The 20489-nt window shown below is 34.9% G+C and overlaps 1 protein-coding gene across 1 annotated transcript in view; it reads left to right on the forward strand.

Moving 5' to 3' along the window:
* The window catches only part of LOC128998485 (nonsense-mediated mRNA decay factor SMG8), a 309227-nt gene that overhangs the window by 126987 nt on the left and 161751 nt on the right, over nt 1-20489 (forward strand). Inside the window, exon 10 of the mRNA XM_054424638.1 lies at nt 11539-11645. Within this exon, the coding sequence (XP_054280613.1) occupies nt 11539-11645 (107 nt within the window). The remainder of the gene's footprint in view (nt 1-11538; nt 11646-20489) is intronic.

Here is a 20489-nt window from a genome sequence, read left to right on the forward strand (position 1 = left end):
CGCAAGTACCAAACACAATGTAAAATATCCCTCAAGTTCCTCTGAAGATTTGTGGGGATCTTCTATCAAAACAAATAAAGGTTTTGAGAAACAAAACAATCGGAAGCCTTTAGAGAAACAGCCTTCGGCGGCGGCATTTGTATCGACTACAGAAGGTACTTATTCATTGACTTGTGTGTTTTGTGATAAAAACCACAGATCTCAAGATTGTGTGAAATCTTTGGATTTGACTCTTCTTGAACGAAAAGATATTTTGAAGAAGAAAGGATCTTGTTTCAAGTGTTTAAAAGGTCGGCACATGAGTAATTCCTGTAAAGCTATGGTAAAGTGTGCAGCTTGTTTAAGAAAACACTATCCGATTATGTGTGAAGATTTACAAAAGAAACTCAGCCTTACCTTGAATAAAACAGAAAAATCTGATGAACAGAAAACTATTCCTGAGGATAGTACAAGTCAGGCATTAGTGTCAAGTATCAGTAAATCAAAAGTTGTATACCTAAGCACGCTTCTTGTGAAAATCGTCGTGGGAACCCAAGAACACAGTTCGTGCGTTGATTGACTCTGGAAACCAAAAAAGTTATATTTTGAAATCTTGTGCGACTGATTTAAAACTGAAGAGAATGGGTAAAACTGTGACGAATCAAGAGTTGTTTGGGGGACATAAAACAAATTTAAGGTCTCATGGAGTTTATTCTGTAAAACTTCAATCCACAACTGATGGTTTTGATGAGGATTTCAAAGTTTTGGACACACCTCGTATCTGCGGATTCATACCTAAAGTATCGGACATCAGAATATACGAAAATCTCAAAGCAAAAGGTGTGATTTTGTCGGATTTTTGTGAATCCTCAGAAGAAGTAAGTGATATACAGTTGCTTCTTGGAGCTGACAGTTGGCCTAAATTGATTACATCGGAGTATGTAAAAGTAGGTAATGATTTGGCTGCTGTGAAAACAAAACTAGGATGGACACTAGTTGGTGAATCTGAACCAGACAGTGAAACTAGAATGACTTCTTCGATGTTATTGACTCTTACAAATCAAGTTAATCCCTCCCACTTTTGGGAACTTGAACTTTTAGGAATTAAGGACCCTGGTACGAAAAAACTTCAGAGTGAAAAGGATAGTCAAGTAGCTGAGTTTTTTGAAAATACTGTTCAACAAGAAGATTCTGGGAGATATGTTGTCAAACTTCCTTGGAGTGAAGGACAGCCTGTACTAGTGGACAATAAATATGTCGCAGAAAAGAGACTTTGTTCTACTACCAAAAAACTGAAACTTATTGGTAAGTACGATGATTATGATTCTGTGTTTGATTCATGGCTTAATCTTGAAATAATTGAGACAATTACCGAAGATGAGATAAATAATATTAATGTACACAACCTTCCCCATAGAGCTGTTTTTAAGGAAAGTTGTACAACTAAGGTGCGCCCAGTGTTTGACGCATCCGCTGTCGACACTAATGGTCATAGTTTGAACAATTCCATGGAAAAAGGTCCTAACTTAATTGAGCTAATACCACTTGTTCTAACTAAATTCAGACAAAATGCTATTGGTGTCATATCGGATATTGAAAAGGCATTTCTTCAGATTTCGGTATGCCCTGATGTTAGAGACTGGTTAAGATTTCCATGGTGGGGAGGATATTGGAAGCGGTTAATACTTGTGTTAAAGGGCCTTCTTAAGCAAAACTTAGGACTGTATTACGAAGAACTGATGACGTTAGTATGTGAATGTGAGTGTCTTATGAACAGCCGTCCCTTGACTCATGACCATGACAACCAGAATGAACATGTGAATGGTTTTATACAAATTGTTGTACTGTTGAAGAATTATGACGTTTACTTATTTTATGAATTAAGTGTTTGTAAATTGTTGTCGAACTCCTCAATTTACAAAGGTGGGGAGTGTGTTACGAATTGAATTTAATAGACTTTGGTTTCATACCCACAATTTAAAAGACTTTGGTTTAATTAACTAATGTACTGTATGGAACTAACATATGATCATATGTTTGATTTTTATTATTCTGGTTTGTAAACAGAGTAGTTGGTGATGTTAAAAATTCTTAAGAATAGAATACAGTTTCTTTTAGTAAGTGAATAAAAGAGGTTTTTATTTTAATTACTCGTTAGAACCTGAAGGGAATATTTAATATTTTTTAAGGAATTTCCCCTAAGTTGTAAAATTTAGTTACATCTTAGAGTTATTTGAAAACTTGTTAGAAACTAATTTTAAATATCTCTAATGGCGTCACCAAGGTTCACCTACATCATTTCTGCTCTCGATTTTAACTGATAACTTCTAATGAATGCTAAACGATCTGCCTCAATTCGAGTTAATATGTTGCAACAAAGTTTTCCAGCATTGAGAATTGAAGAACACTGTTACCGTACTGATAACCTTTCTTAAGTAATTAAAGTTGGGCCATTTTATTTCTTTGATTTGAGACATCCCCCGATCAAACGAATTTTCTCCGTAGAGTAACCTGAAAAGTGGGGTGATTTCAACCATTTCATGTGCTCCATTTTTTACCCACAAACTCGGGGTTACCAACTGGACAGCCATAACCTGCTTTGAATAGGCTAAAGCAGCAACACCATTAAAAGTTGGTTAACGTAATTTTAACAAAACGTTTTGAAATATCTTGATCTGTCAGTGTCTGAAGTAAACATTTCTTGCATGCATTATTCATTTGATCTGACATTAGGCAAGTTTACTTTCCCACCGTGACAACACTATGAGCTTCGTATATTTTTTCACTTCCAAAGTAAGTTGCATAGCAGAACTGGCAAATATTATTCATCTCGCAAAGTGAATGTGTATCTGGATGGGTATCTGTTAGACCAGGTCTCTCTTTTTCTACTCTCCTCATTACTTTTAATTGTGTCCTACTACCGTGTTCAATATTTCTTCTTTGAACTTGAGGCATTTTCTGTTCTTCCAACAAAACTGATTTGAACTGTTTAACTTGGTCTTAACCTACTAAATATTACAAACATCAATATTTAGGCCTACTCCCAAAAAGCTACAGCTTCTTATAAACAGCTGTTTTTTGGTTTTAAATTTGTTCTATGTATTTCTTATGGGGAAAACCCGACCTTTGAGTGGGCCTCACGCTCTTAAGAGCAGGAATTTTAGAATTCTAAAACCTTATTGCAAAACTACATATTGAGACGAATCTTTTGACACCTCAAACGTTGAAATTGGTCCACAAATAAGGGAGGAGTTGCGTTAACAAAAAACGGCTTCACGTATTATATATATAGATATTAAATTTCAACAAAAACAGTAAATATATCCAATGCGTTTCAATGAATTGAAAAATAAATAACAGCAATTAAATTATACAGCGGATCACAATGTAAACAATTATGTTCTTCATAAGGATATCATGGAAACTTTCAAAGCCAGTGGGGCAGAGGCAAAGGGACTTTTTCAAAAATGTAAGGCCAGTTTGCAAATCTACGCGACACGCTCTTTCCAATGAGACGTCAATGGATAAAATCGGTTAAGAAATGGCGGAGGAGTTAAACCGACAAACTTCGTGTTCGCGTATAGATATATAGATACTTAAAAATAACCCCTGCTGCAGCAAACTTGCAGACTAAGCGATTTTCCATTTACCTAGCTAGATCTAACTAAAATATTTCATTAAAACAGTCAGATTTATTCATTTTTTATATGACATTAATTTTAATGACCACTAAGGTTTGCTGCTACAGGGAAGGTCGGGAGGTTTTTCCAGTGACGGATTTACCTACGGCACCGCCCCAAGGCCGATTTAACCTGCCGCTCCTTTGTGTTTCGTGAAAAAGGAAAGGAAGTCTCTCTCACGCTTTTCCTTTGACAGTTTGCAAAATGCTGCACCACTTAACTTTTTTTTTGTTTTTCATTCATTATTATTATTTTCTTCATGCATATTTACAAAATTAAAATGACTAAAAAGTAAAACAATCGAAAGTGGTTCCAAAAGAAGTTAGTTTTTTCACATAAATAAAATAAATAGGGCCTGTTATTAATACATTTTAGATTAAATAAACATATATATATATATTGCTGTTCTGCCAAAACAAAAATAATTTATGACTGCTTTTAACACGTCCACTGTATGATTACAAAAAAGTAATAAAAAAAATAAGCCTATTTTATATTGTCATTCATTTATGAGTAGCCTACTTTAATCAAGAACTTTAATAAAATGGGCCAAATTTTGAACAATGACTTAATTGCCTTATTTTCTAACCATCATTTTCGCAGGCGGTTGACAACAAAATTCACTATACTGAAAAATTTAACATTCAAAACAGCTAAACAATAATTTTACTTATAATATAACTGCCACTAGAATTACAACACAGGTACTGGAAATGACACACTGATAGTGCTCGCTACTCGCAGTCGTATGTCTGCATCTGCACGTCGCGACATGAACTAGAGTCATCTACACCGCTACGTCAACGGCCACAGGGGCGTTTTTTCACGCACAAACGGAGCTTAAACACGCAAAAATATGAGTAGCATTAAATGTAATGGGGAATGCCACGCCCCCCACATGCAGTGTGTTTTTCCGGAATAGCGAGCGCCTATTCGTTTCATTGCTACTTTTATTTTTCACATTAGTTCAAGCTGCATTTTTGCGTGAAAAAAAACAGCCGTTTGGCCGCAGCCTAACCACCACGCGCCCGCCGCCGTGCCGCCTGTCACTCGCTGACGCACCACATGTCGCTGTCGGGAGCTCCTCAATGGTAGGCGCCACTAGGCACGTGCCTAGTGTGCCTTATGGTAAATCCGCGACTGGGTTTTTCAATTGATACGCTGATAGCTTTGTATGAAATAATCAAATTTGCCAAATTGTATTGCAATATATCCATAAACAAGTAAACTACAATCGTTTATTTATTATCCATAAAAATAAGATTGGAATTTTAAATTTAAACTTTTTTAAATTTTCTCTCTAACGGTTAGGCATACAACAACTTGTCAATATACTAAATTATTTCTTTTATTAAGCTCTACAAAATGGTTTAAAAAGAAATCGTAAAATTTTATGTTTTAGGGTCAAAAATGGGAAAAACTGATATTCACCCCATAAACCCCCGTTCCTATAGGCCAATCATGCTGGTTCGCAAACTTGTCTGAATAAACGTAGATTTACATGTTTGACCCAAGTTAGATCAAAATCGGATTATATTTCCTTGAGTTATCGCGCTAACGGACACATATATGTACAGTATATATAGCCCATAGGTTATATATATAAGGTTATCTAAATATATAAAAGGCAAAGCCCTCACTGACACACTCACTCACTCACTCATCACTAATTCTCCCACTTCCCATTTACCTAGGAGGCTGAAATTTGGTACACTGATTCTTTAGGCATTAAATAGGAAAACTAAGCTATTTTAATTCTGATCGGACTCTCGGGCTCCGCCCCAGTGGCTCTGGAGTTTCCCATGTTAACCTTATGAGTACTCATATTTAAATGGAATTAATGAATATTAACAGCTGTTTCAATTAAACAAGTTGGTTCTGTTCTATGATGTGCAATAGCATTTAAGTTACAAGGATTACCAACAGGGTGCAGCACTATTTTTTTTTTAATTTATGACTACAGCTAATTTGCAACCAAAAGGTGAGTGAGCGTAGCGAACGAACTTCAACCTGGAGGCAAGTTAGCGTAGCAAACGAGCTAACCTGAAGGCAAGTGAGCGCAGCGAACGAGCTCCAACCTAAAGGTGAGTGAGCGTAGCGAACGAACTTCAACCAGGACGTGATTGAGCCATGCGAACGAGCTCCAACCTAAAGGTGAGTGAGCGTAGCGAACGAACTTCAACCAGGACGTGATTGAGCCATGCGAACGAGCTCCAACCTAAAGGTGAGTGAGCGTAGCGAACGAACTTCAACCTGGACGTGATTGAGCCATGCGAACGAGCTCACTTATGAAGAAAAACGGGGCAAAGCCCGCGGGTACAGCTAGTATATATATATATATTATACCTCCGCCGCAGCAAACCTGCAGACTGATAGTACCTGCAGAATTTCCATTTGCTTGATTGTATTGACACTAAAATGTCTCCTTAAAAATAGCACATTTATTCTTTATTTAAATAGAATTAATTAAACGAGTACTTAGGTTTGCTGCAACAGGGAGGTTAAAAGTGTTTTTTTTTGTTTGTAAAATGTAAATAGTTTAGTAAGAAATAAATACATTTTCCAAATTTGTTCAAAATATGTTCATAAACAAGCAAACTACAACAGTTTACTTATTCTCCATAAGAATAACATAGACATTGTAAACTTACAATTTTTGGAATTTTATCTGTAAACATTTGGCTAAATTATTTGTTTTTTTAAGCTCTACAAAATAATTTGGAAAGAAATTGTAAAGTTTTATGTTTTTTGAGTCAAAAATGGAAAAACCAATTTTTACCCCATTAACCCCCGTTTCCATAGTACGATCATGCTGGTTCGCGAACTTGCTCGAATAAACTTAGGTTTACACGTTCATACCAAATTTCATCAAAATCGGATAACTTTTGCTCGAGTTACTGTGCTAACAGACACATATATATATATATATATATTTGAATTTGAACGGATGGTATTTTCGGTCTCTAGAGACCTCAAAACAAAAAAGTAAATCGGTCCTGGGTCCAGGTCTTACCATGAGTACTACGGTAATAGCTTATTCCCTATAGGCTATGGGAAATTCACAACAAAAAAATAAAATTTCAGGGTGCTCAGTTATGCTTTATTTACTACTATAATTTAATATATATAGCCTATATTAATTTTAACGGATGATGTTTTTTGGCCTCTGGGGACCTGAAAATAAAAAAAATTAATCGGTCCTGTGTCCTGGTCTTACCGACCTACGGTAATAGCTTATTCACTGAATGGGCAATTCGCTAAAAGATCATTAAAGCCCCGTTCACACAGGGCAAGCTACACGCCGGCTTTTTTACACGCAGCTAGTAAAATAGCTGTGTGAACGACGTACTTGCTCAAAAGCTCCTTGTAAAAAACCTCTGGAAAAAGTTGACTCTGCGGCTACTTTACATGCCAACTCGCCAGCTTTTGAGTGAGTAGGCGTGTAAAGTAGCCCAGTGTGAACACAGTTGATTGTGCTTGTGCGCATGATTATCAAAGATGTCGGAGGATTTGGTCCAAGCCAGCTACTGAGCGAGTGAAAAAGCATTTTGTGAACGGCTACAAGCGCACTCGCCGGCGTCTCTCTTCACATTGGCGAGTTGGTGAGTGGACAAGCTCCGTGTGAACAAATACAAATACACTCGCCGGCTTCTTACACGCTGGCAAGCAGCTTGTAAACTTGCCCCGTGTGAACGAGGCTTTAAAATAACTATTCAATGTCTTAGATCTATACAAGACACAGTATTTAATTTGTTTGCTAAATCTGCATACAGATGTTTTCTTACATGTAACCAACCTTTGTTTACAAAACCACTGTCACAAAAAATACTTACCTTATAAAACAACCTTCAATTTATAGTTTTGTTGGATAGAGCGGAATGAAATATGGAAACTAAATCCAGTTGGCACTCGGTAATCTGACACTTGATAGACCCTTGGTAATCTAATTCTGTGCTAAATGAGTCAATAGCTATGTCCACACTCATGGTTAACACAAGTAATGCACAATAGAATGCCCAAATCACATCCACATCGCCAGGAAGTTGATTCTTTAGCGCAATCAAATCCACCATGCTTGGATTTATGTGCGATGCAACTTGCCATTATAAGTGTTTTTAGAGGATGCCCTTATAGGGTAGAAGCTATTATTGTAGGCATGATAAGACCTAGACTTGGAACTGATTTTCATTTTCATTTTGATGTCCTCAGAGTCATAAAACACCATTCGTTCAAATTTATATGTACCAGGGTTGTTTGTAAGTTTAGGTCTCCATCAAGCTCTCATTCCAAACCTAGAGCTAGCTCATATCTGAGACAAAAATGTGCTCCCTAATTTATTTACTATCGTACTATTCTAGCTGTGTAACTACTGGTCAAGCCTTGTGAAAGAAAATTGACGCTCCCGCCAAGTATAAATCACATTCTGTCTCTAGTTTCTTTAGGAAGGGGGTCAAATCCGTGGTGATTACTGTTGCCAGTTGACAAATGTGTATGCAGAACAGTGATTTGCCATAGAAAAAGTGCATTAGTGGCATAGTTGGGAAAGTTAGTCAAATTTCCAACTAGTTAGAAGTTAGTCCTGTAAAAAGTAACTGATAGAAGTTACTAGTTAGTTAGTTTAAAAAGAACTGAAACTAATAGAAGTTATAGTTAGTTGAAAAACTAACTGATAGAAAATAAAGTTAGTTTTCAACTTTCGTATTATTTACACCCTAAAATGGAAGCAAAATATAGTTAATTGCAGCATAAAATGATTGATCATATCTGACTTGTTAGTAAATTTAAACAAAAATTCCACAATTGCAACATGTTATTTGACGGTACGGTTTTCTAGGCTTTGGCTTTAGAGTTAAGTTTAAGATTAATAAATACTTTTACTAATAAAATGAATAAAGGTGATACAAAAAACTTGTCATCACTCTGTTTTTAAAAATAACCCATTTCCATACATCTTCAAAAACCGTCAATTTCCATACGCCAAAAACAGATAGTGATCATCTGACCTTTCCTGACATAAACATTACTTTCGATACACAAACATAAGTTACAACTGAAGTTCCCGGTTAGCTCAAAACACAGTTTGTTGATGTTCAATTAGCTGAATGTTACAATAAAATTAATTGTTCAGCCGTATTGTGTTTAGCTTAGAAAAATGAATGGATTACGAAATATCAGATAATTTTTTTAAGTCTGATGAAGTAGTTTTCCCAGTGTGATAAAAGTATCGTTTACACTAGTTTTAAAAGTGACCCATTTCATGGCGAGATAGGTTTTAAAAGACCATGGAAAACACTATTGAGAAATATACTATAACTGTACTTAAAAATAAAATTTATATTCATTAAAAAAATATATATTCCACTTCAAGTTAAAAACGAGTTAAAAAGTGCGCTCTCAAATTCGAAGCACTTGTGACAGATGCTTTTATTATTTTTGTTTTTGGTAAACACAATAAACATTTTACCGCGATTCCACCCTTTTCATTTTCTCCAACCTGTTGAAATATGTCTCTTAAGTTTGGCCACTGTATATCATACTCGCCCGCCATTACAAACAAATATTTTTAATCTACTGTACTTAACAAAACTGTTCACCTTAATAACTTATGTATTAAAAATATTTATCTATCACTAAAATATATATAACAGCAATATAACTAAGAAACACTTGGGCTGAAACAAATTAATTAAAACCTGTCACTGTCAGATAATAAACATCGACTGAAGTGAAGACAATGTTTTGACACTTGAGATTACATATCAATCACCAAACAAACATCCCCCCTTCCCACCCTTCGGTGCTTGGGGTATCGTTATTGGCCGTCATTGTCCCGCCCCCCCCTGTCCGCTGCATACCAAAGCGACTGGACTTTGACTTTCTCTTTCCCCGCGTTGTTTGTCAACAAGGGCGCTGACCCCTCACGTACGCACGCAACCCTCACTGAACACGTCTAATAAATAACCCGTATTTGAAATACTTTCCCCTGATCAAAAAACTAACGATTTAAAAAAAACAAATATATTATATATTCGTTAGCTATAAAAATAACTGAGTAGAAGTTATTTCCAGCACTTTTTAAAAACTAACGAATAAAATAGAAGTTAGCCGAAAAAACTAAGGAATAGCGCTATTCGTTAGAATTTCTATTCGTTATTCCCAAGTATGTTAGTGGCTTGGGGAGTTTGAGCCCAGACATATTTGCACAAAGGGGCTAGCTGCGGGTGTTCATCAGTTTTCATTGTGGCAGTGTTTAAATTTCAGGAAACTGCTTGCAGATATGTGTGTTGAAGACTTTCAGGGCTGACCGTAGTCCTTGATAGTCATATAGAGGTGTCCTCCATCATAGTTTGATAATCTCTTGTACAATCAAACAACAGACCACAAGCTAAATTCTCATAACTTTGGGCAAATGAGACTGATGAACAGCACCAGTCGGCCTACAACATAGGAAACATCGGACCACTTCCTAACTCCCTCCATCCTTGCGCACAATCTCTATATCAAAACCCTTTCCTCCGTCAACGTTAATCCAATAGACCCGTTTAATAGACTCCAATAGCAGATGACAATGGAGAACCCAGAAATATAATTAAAGAAGGCAATTTTTACGTGGCGGTAGCATATCAATTTTCTTTCACAATGAATAATAACACTTAATAAAATATTTAATAAAACTAATATACAACATTAACAAAATGTTAACTTTGTACATTAAAACATTTTAAGTTTAAAGGTTGCAGAGAAAATTTAAAAATGTACATTTAAAACCCTGATGTCATTTATGGAAAAACTAGCTGGCCCAACAGACGTCGTCCTATCCTAATGTGGTTTTATTTCAAATGCTCATTCATTTTCAAGATAAGCTAATTCACATCGCTCAATCACGTCCTGGTTGAAGTTTGTTTGCTACGCTTACTCACCTTTAGGTTGGAGCTCGTTCTCTGCGCTCACTTGCAAATAATAGTGCTGCACCATGTTGGTGAATCTATTAACTTTTTAATGTTATTGAACATCACAGAATCAAATTGTTTAGTTGAACCAGCTGATAAGATCCTTTAATTCCATTTAAATATAAGTCCTCATAAGGTTAACATGGGAAATTCCAGAGCCACTGGGGCAGAGTTTTGACGGATCTGCACCAAACTTCACACAAACCATCCTTGAATAATGCTTAATAATGCCTGAAAGTTTCATTACAATCTGTCCAGCGGTTCCAGGGTCCATAACGTTCAAATATATATATACAAACTTCCTCTTTTATAAATATAGATTAAACTCTTGCAAACCTGACTAGCTTCTGCCTTACTGACAACCAGCTGAATAAGTTATTTGTTGAGATTGGTGTACATAAATAAAGGGTATAACTTGAAATGTTGAGACAAACTTGGAAATCACTTGTTTAGGTTCAGAAGGCACGAATGTGGACATAGCCATTAATATGGTTTAGTTTTCCTGTCCTCGTTGATCCAATTGTCATCAAAATGGCTACTGTTTTCAAGATAATAATATCATCAAAGGTTACAATTTAAATGTACATCAGTGAAGTTATGATTTTCGGCAAATGTTTTCCGGAAACATAAAACATGAATGAATGGAAGAATGAAATAATATACAACTGGCCAAAAACTACAACACGACACGAGTAGATATTGAGAAGACAGAATGACTAAAGAAATGGTTGAACCAAATGCTTTTTAGAACAAATAGGAGCAACAGATGAAAATATAAAAAAAAGATTTTGTTACCAAGGGGGTTTTGGTAGTGTAAGCAAATATCTAAGATATGCATACATGTGCTTGAAGTAATTAAGAAAATGAGAATTTCCACTGAAACTTTGTGCTCAGTAGTTGATTTCTTACAGCATTGAAATTTGTTTCAGATCAAAAGTTTGAATCATTCTTGCAGTATCACATAGATGAAGCGTTCAGTCCTAATGGGTTTAAGGACAATAATGGTCGCCATACAAGCTTGATCAATGCTTTTGAGGTAAATTTAGTAAACTATCACAAAAATATGAATTTTAAATAAGTAATGTATTTGTCATGTTTCAAATAATTTATTTTATACTAGTGTAAAAAGTTCAACTATGTGTTTTAATAAAATATCAGTTCCAGAGCTGCTAGCAGTGTATGAAGAGTGTTGTTGTAGAGAGCTATTGCAGAGAGTTGTCATCGTACAGTCATTAGGGAAAAATAACTGATGTAGTTTTTGAACTAAGACCACATGAGGAACTCCATTCCTCAGCCTATTGCGTGATGTGTCGTTTGTGGTGAATATAATTACAGAAGCACCATTTTTTTCAACAAAATTTAACATGTTAGATGCAAAGTGCGGAGGTTTTATGGAGTCACGAATGCAGCCCATTGGGGAACAGATTAACGTCCTCAGGTTACGGGATTTAAAATTCTTGGTTAGTTGTCTAAAAGGAGAATCATATGTGGTCTTGTAGTTGGTGAAATTGTTGGTGTTTAAAAAGAATCTTGGTTTTGTGACTAAGCCATAGACAGAGGGCCCATCCTGTCACAGTAGTCGGCTCTGGTAGGTTTCCCAAATTTATCCCTGAAAACAGTTGCCACACCTTCACTAATGTGTTTGTTACTTTCAAGATCGCCTGAGACACAATGGGCGAAGGATCTGTACTGTTCTATGACAGACCCCTTGTCCTCACCAATAATTTTCAAAGAAACAACTAAGCTTTTAGACACTCGGGTTCCCCTGGAGTCAGTGTTGAGAACTGCATTAGCAATCCTTCTGCACAGAACTTGTTTACCAAACTTTTTAGGTGTTGTTCATGCTTAAGGGTCTCTTAAAATCGCTAGCATCAACCAATTTCAAGTTGTTTGACTGTTTCAGCTCATGATTTTATTTTAAATACTTCTTTGTTCACAACATTTTTCCATGTTAAATGATGCCTATGAAGTTGTGTTGTTACAGTTACATACACAATGTTTGTTTGTCTATTTAATGTTACAAATTCATTTAACTGTCTGCATATTTCCTTGGCTGGTTCTCTGTTGAACAGTGAAACGTTTGATACGTTGTTCGCTCCTGCAATAATAAACACTGTGTCATCGTTTGTGAAATCGTCTGTCATGTGGCTTCCGTTGTTGAGGTTGTGGTCAACTGTAGCCCCCGAGTTTGCACGAACAAAGGTTTCAAAGTTTTGGGGAAGCAATGGACCTCAAATATTCCCAAGCTCCTCACCATGGCTGTCTGTGAAAACATATATTTTTTTCTTATGTTGTAGCCCTTTCAATTCATATCTATGGTTTGGAACAGTTTCTGTAGGATCTATTGCAATTACTCTCCTGATTTTTTTTCTCAAATCTGGTGGAGCGATTTTCTCTTTTTGATTTTACGAGGGAGGTTTGATTGATGGAGGTCTTTGTGCACAGAAGTTGGAAGATGTTTTTGAAAAATCTTGTTGCTGATTATTGGCTAAAATTGTATATCTTGGGCAGTTGAGGGGTATTGTTTACAGTTGTCTCAGAACTGGAGCTCTTGGTTACTGTTTTTGGTTTTACAAAAGTTGGATCAATATTGCTATTGGTTTTGTGGATCATCATAGAAGTAAGAGTTTTTGAGTTGACTGCGTTTTCTAAAATGTATGCCAAAGAGCATCTTTTCTTAATGCAGTTGAATGGTAACTTACTTTGCGTACTTTCAGGTAAAAGAGCAGTGACTAACTTTTAATTTGACAAGTGACGCAAGGTGAGAATTTTGATAACTGCACAACGCACGACTACTACAGAATAACTTGCCAGATCTGTTCTATTAATGACATTAGTCCCTCTCAAACTGCATTTTTGAACATATAAAATAAAAACCATAAAATAGCAATATAACAAAAGATGGTGGGAATACCTGATTTCCAATTATTAAATGATGGATCTATGAGGGAAGCTGAAGGCGAAGAAATGCAAAGACGGAGCAGATGCTCCAGGATTTGTAGAGGGCCTCACAGCTAGAGGGAATTAGGACCTCGTTGGTTGGGGGGCAGAAGGCGCCTCCTGATGTAGAGATGTCCAGGGATGTTAATGATGAGATGAGTGGTGTTTTTTGATGTTGCTGTTGTAGAAATAGAATAAAAAAATGTATCATATAAACTTAAATTTCCTCTTGATGATTTATCACTCTTCATGTGATATTAAGAATAGAAATAAATCAAATCAAAACGTTATTAAAAGTTAAAATACAACCAAAACCAAAAACTTGGCACTTCTTGCGCCTTATATTTACAGTTGAATTAATTATTAAATGTTTTAATTAATAATGAAATTAACACGGTACGAGGTGTTAGCCCGTCCTACGTACGGGAGTAGTCAGTTAAAACTGTGTAGGCCTATAATTCAGAACAGCTAGTTTACACGTATAAAGACAAACTTTATTGCAGCCTACAGTAGAAAGAGTAATTATCAATGAGAAGTGTATAGGCCTAGTCAATGATATCACCTTCCATCGCATACCTGCCTCTTCAATCAATATCACCATAATACAATTACTCATACTATACACAATTTCCAGTAGGTCTGAATTGAAACTCCCTAAAATAAAACGAAAACATCCAATAAAATTCACAATACACATAATTATAACGTTGGTGTCCTGACAACATTAAACGAATCGTCCACACATATCCTTTATGTCAATTTCACTGCATCAATTGATAAATAAATAAGTATAAACAAAGAAAAGTAAACACAACAACATATTAGTTTGTTTTGTAAACAGCTGAGTCAAAAATAAAATAATATTCATTTGAACAAAAGAACTGGTCACATGTTGAAGGAATTTAAAAAGTAAACACGCTAGTAAAGCTAGTGACGTAATTAATTGCCTATGTTTATTATCCATTCCGTTATCAGTTCTAATATCCTTGATAATTAAACCACCCTCATTGAATCAATGTACATCGTAATTCCCCATATTCATTTATTTAAACTATAAAATATTCAGCGCCTCCAAACGTAACCACAACTAAACACATGCCAAACAACTTTTTAGATTTCATAAAAGAATGGTTTGTCTAATTGCAGTATCCTAGGTCAATGATGACGTTGTGTTCAATCTATGTCATTCATCTGTATATTTTTGGATAAAACCCGTCTGAGGTTGTGGTGGTAATTTAAAATCGTATTCCGAGGATTCTTGATCTCCATCTTTATGACATCAATATTTCCGGGCCTAATCCAAACAAAGTTCAAGCATTCAAAAACATTGGTTGTAAACAAAAAGCTGCCAAGATGAATTAAAACATGTAAAAATTGTGATTTTCCTACCCTTTCCAAAAAATGTGAGCAGTAAAATAATTTGCATTTCTTTTTTTTTAAACTCGTGTACGGGGAGCCTTGACTTATTCACATCGATGGTGTTACTTATCTCAGTGGTCTACTAATCTTACTTATTTCCTATAATCAATGACAAAATCAGAGTAAATAACCTCATAGTTCTATAAGGTATTTTTATAATTAACCAGCTGTTAGTTAAAACAAATTATATTGCACTAAAACAAACCGAAGATTACAAAGATTACTTAAAAAAATAATTTAAACATAGTAATTTATTTTACTTTGTATATTTAAATAATCCGTCATCCTCTTGTCGAAGGATTGAACGTATCAATGATAAGCATTACACATAGTATAAATAAGTCAACCCTTAGTAGGCCTATGGCTTTTAATTTGATCCAAAAGCTGAATTTGTGTTACAAACGCTGAATGTTTACAGCTGTTATGTTAAGAAAATTATATTATACCAAAAGCTAGTTTAGAATCTTAGCGCCGGCTGCTAGACTTTTCAAAAATTAAAAGTTAATTTCTAAATAACTGGGACCCTAAACAAAAATTATGGCTTCGACATTCCCTAGTTCTCAAAATTATCTTTCTTTCAACACAAAAATCATGAAAATCCGTCAAGTGGTTGATTCAGAATCGTGAAATAAAAAAACCCTGTTACGGTTTAATATTATAGATAATGGCACTTTTCAATATTTGAGACTTGATGGATCTTGATTAAATTTGGCTTGCTTTAACAGGAGAACTTATTAATACACTGATTGAGAGAATTATACTTTAAAACAAACTGAATTTTAAGAGAATGCGTTAATAAGAGAATCATTATTAAGAAATATTAGCCATGGGCTGAAACAGCGGACGTGAATGAGAACCACGTGCACAACTACAACACCGCGAGACACAGGAGTCCACTCGTTGATACGTTGAAGACGGAATTAAACTTTGTCAGTGATGAAATGAGCGAATAAAATACACTAGGGTGGTCTGCCGTTACACTTTAGACGCATAAATGAGCGAAACATTATTTAAAGATTGTCAATGGCTAAAGCAGCTAACAACCTACAATATGTTCCCTTTCAACAGATTCACCGTTTGTTTGCCCGATATTATTTAAGCTCTAAAGAATGACAAATTAATCTGATAGTTCATTTATTTAGTTAAGAATAAGAATATCTTTCTTCTTTGCCCAAGATCCGTGTCTGTTAATTCACATCAATCGGTCTAGTGAAAATGGTGGATCCAGAAGCAGGCCTTCAAATGTCTTAACTCTTGATAGGGCTACGTAGGACAAACCTAAGCCATATTCTGAAGATCCAATGTCCACAACAGCTTGGTTGATGAAGTTTTCGGACAGTGTGGGTAAGACAGATGCTATTTCATTAATATCTTGCTCAACATTAATGATGTTACCTTTGTAGTGAAACTGGCCACCCTGACCATTTGCTTGTACTTTGTAAATGCGCATAGCGGGATGTACTCGTGCAATCAACATTTGTTCTACAATCGTCAGGTCAGTTAATTCGTTCGGGACACATGACACATCCATATTATTTAACGCCGCAAATTTAGGTGCATTTGAACGACAACGCGAACAAATCGGTGATTGGTTTGAAGCTGTTAGTTGTTGGCGATGACAGTTAGTGCAAGTGTAAAATTTTAGTGCATCTAATTCATGTTGGAATTGATTAGCTAACTGCCTATCATTATCAGCTTCTTCCGCCACTGCTTCATCTGGTTCTTCTTGTTCACGACCTCACTCTCTTACAATATTTGCATTATTGGTGCGAAGACCAATATTACGACGTGGCCTTTGAGGCATGCTCAAAACAAATATAGCAAAACTGTTACTTCATTGATAAACTGTTAATTCCAACTTTAACCTAGGATGAAAGTAAACATTGAAATGTAAACAAAACAGTTACAAACAATTAACATATGTTTATCTTATTTAAATGAAACGAGATAGACCCATATGTCATAAACCCAATAAAATTTTTCTTTCAACTTACATTAAAACTAGCGGCTTGTAGGGGCAATAGCCCCTTTATATCTATACTTATTTAATACGCAAGCAGGTTTTTTGTGACAATTACTCCTCCGAAACTATTGAACCGATTGACATTTTTTTGGTGCCATTGGAAAGAGCGTAACGTGAAGTTGTGCAGGAAACTTTCTTTTTAGGGAAATAATTAGAGAGTGAGGCCCTGGGGCCCTTTGAAGTTTCGTATTTCTCCATAAGATTAACATGGGAAACAAACATTGTTATGAAACTCCAGCTGTTGTCAGAAATTAAAAGTGAGAAGAAGAACATATCTTAATTAATTGTAAAATTGTGAAAGGGAGGTTATGCAGAAAATCAGGTAGTTAATGGTTATTTGGTGCTATTAAAATAAAGACTGAAATTTGTAAACGTACTGGTGACAATGGGTGATACCATGCAGACAACATAGATTATCATCGACAAAGACCAACATGGACAACCTATTATGGCTATTATAAGTGGGAAACATTTCTATAATACACTAAAAGCCAGATCAGCTTTTGAAAAATTATGATATATTTACAAGAAATGTTGATTATATTGAACTGTTAAGTATACGGTATTGTGAGTATTATCATAAGTTACGTAATCTTTGAGTTGACTCTTTTACACTCATCGGAATTTATGACTTATATTTGTTCTTAAATAAGTTATTTGTTTTTAAATAACTCCTTTACTTCTTTGCGATTGCTCGATTTCGAGCAACATGTACACTAGTATAAATTCTAGTAATTATTTTGTACAAATTGTTAGTCTCATTGGTTCTACCTTGAATTATCGTTTGACATTTTTGTATTATATAATATGTATAATAGTTATTACATACCTGCATAATGCATTTTGATGTCTGCTCTGTTTAAAATAAAAATTCCAAAGGACTGTTTATGCGGTGTGTTTATAATAAAAACTGTCTACATCTATCTATATATATAATACGTGAAGCCGATTTTTGTTAAGGCAACTCCTCCCTTATTTGCGGACCAATTTCAACGTTTAAGGTGTCAAAAAATTCGTCTCAATATGTAGTTTTGCAATAAGGTTTTTGAATTTTTAAATGCCAACTCTTAAGGGTGTGAGACCCTCTCAAAGGTCGGGCTTTCCCCATAAGAAATACATAGAACAAATTTAAAAACAAAAACAGCTGTTTATAAAAAGAAACTCATTAGCTTTTTGGGAGTAAATATTAATGTTTGCAATACAAGTTAAACAGTTAATCAGTTATTTGGAAGAACAGAAAACGCCTCAAGTTCAAATAAGAAATATTGAAAACGGGCGGATGAGAATCTATATATATAATACGTGAAGCCGTTTTTTGTTAACGCAACTCCTCCCTTATTTGCGGACCAATTTCAACGTTTAAGGTGTCAAAAAATTCGTCTCAATATGTAGTTTTGCAAAAAGGTTTTAGAATTTTTAAATGCCAACTCTTAAGGGTGTGAGACCCTCTCAAAGGTCGGGTTTTCCCTATAAGAAATACATAGAACAAATTTAAAAACAAAAACAGCTGTTTATAAAAAGAAACTCATTAGCTTTTTGGGAGTAAATATTAATGTTTGCAATACAAGTTAAACAGATAATCAGTTATTTGGAAGAACAGAAAACGCCTCAAGTTCAAATAAGAAATATTGAAAACGGGAGGATGAGAAAATTAATAATGAGATATCTTATGCGTATGAGGCATATACTGAGACTGAGCCAACTTTCAATGGTGTTGCTGCTTTCAAAGCAGATTATGGCTGTCCAGTTGGTAATCCGGAGACTTTTCGGGATTCTATACGAAAAAAACCGTTGGTTTAGGAGGATGTCTCAAATAAAATTAACAAACTAAAAACCCCAACTAAATTACTTAACACGGGTTATCAGTAAGGCAACAGTTTTCATCAATTCTTAATGCTGGAAAAACATTGTTGCAACATGTTAACTCAAATTGAAGCAGAACGTTTAGCTTACATTAAAAGTTATCAGTAAAAACTGAGAGCAGAAAGAATGTAGGTGAACATTGACGACGCAAATAGAGTTATTCAAAATAATTTTCTAACAAGTTTTCAAACAACTCTAAGATGTAACTAAAAATACTTGAATTTAAGCATAACGCTCTCCTAGGTGTTATGTTTCATACTATGCGGCTCATTGAGCCGCACGGGTTCTCTAGTTATATTATATTTTACATTTTTTTACTTATATTAGTTCCTTATTTTGTTTTTACACTAAAAGACATACAATTGGAAAAAGTCTATTTCAGCTTTATAATAGCTTTGGAAATTTCCCATGGTGGAAGGAAATTTCCACCATGAGCTTTGAATAATAATTAGTCAATGATAATAGTATACATATTAAAGTATTAAGGTACATATTACATATGCTTTAGATTAAGTTAAACCACATGTTTTAAAGTAAACAAAGCAGGCATTACCTAGATTCCCATGCTATTTAAATGTGAATTATTTTATGCCGTAACAACCTTTTGGTGCATAATTGAGAAAAATTAATAATTTTCCCCAAAATTTCATGCCCTGACCTTTAAAATGAGACCTGTCCCAGCTTTCTAAGGCCTCCCGTTCGCTCACAATTTCATTGTAAAATTTTGGGCTTACGGAATTAGATATATAGATAACAAGCGAAATTGCGTGACCCGTAAAATAAAATCCAGAAGGAAATTTGCAAATATTTTTTACCAAAACATTGTGCTTAGTATTCTTTAGTTGTTGGCCAAATTTCATATCAATTGGTCAAGCCATTACATTCTGATGCTCTTACAAAGAAGTTACAAAGTGAGGGAAAGTGAGCTTCGCTCAATAAAATACATAAAATACTTTATTAATAATTGATGTAATAAAAAGGAAAGATATTAAAACATTAACACTTCAAACTGTGAACATATTAGAACAACATAATAATAATCTCAAGCAGCTGATATAAAAAGATACATAAAAAAGATATTTGATTATATAGCACAAGTAAATCAGTACTATATAAAATCCTCAACAGCCAGTTGAAAACTCATAGTGGCCTTTCCCCCTCTGCAGGATTTTAACCGTCCAATCAGAAATAAGGAAAATATCGCATGATATACGACGAAGTTCAAAACACTGTTACTGAACGTGGAATACTGTCCAGCAGTCAATATAATCAAAAAGTGGCTTGAAGATGTTCTTAAAGCACTCGCTTTTGTATAAATCCTATGGTTTTTAAGTTTTTAAGCTTTGAAAAATAAAAATGGCCGCCATTTTGAAACTATACAAAGTAGAAACTCGATGTTTTGCAAAAAAATATTTCCTATTAGTCATCATACACGTACTAAGTTTGAAGTTGGCACCTAAAGTGGTTCCAAAGTTATGGGAAGTTATGTAAAAAATACATATACACTGACAGATGGAAAACTAAGCGAGATAGGGCATATGTTTATATGACATTTTTTGTTTGTTTTGACCTAAGAAACATGCACCATGAGTTTTTGGAGAAACTTTCAAAATACAATGTATATTTCAAACCCAT

This window comes from Macrosteles quadrilineatus, unplaced genomic scaffold (genome assembly GCF_028750875.1).
Source record: "Macrosteles quadrilineatus isolate MER2022 unplaced genomic scaffold, UCM_ALF_1.0 Scaffold_1__1_contigs__length_201487025, whole genome shotgun sequence".
NCBI classification, from domain to species: domain Eukaryota; kingdom Metazoa; phylum Arthropoda; class Insecta; order Hemiptera; family Cicadellidae; genus Macrosteles; species Macrosteles quadrilineatus.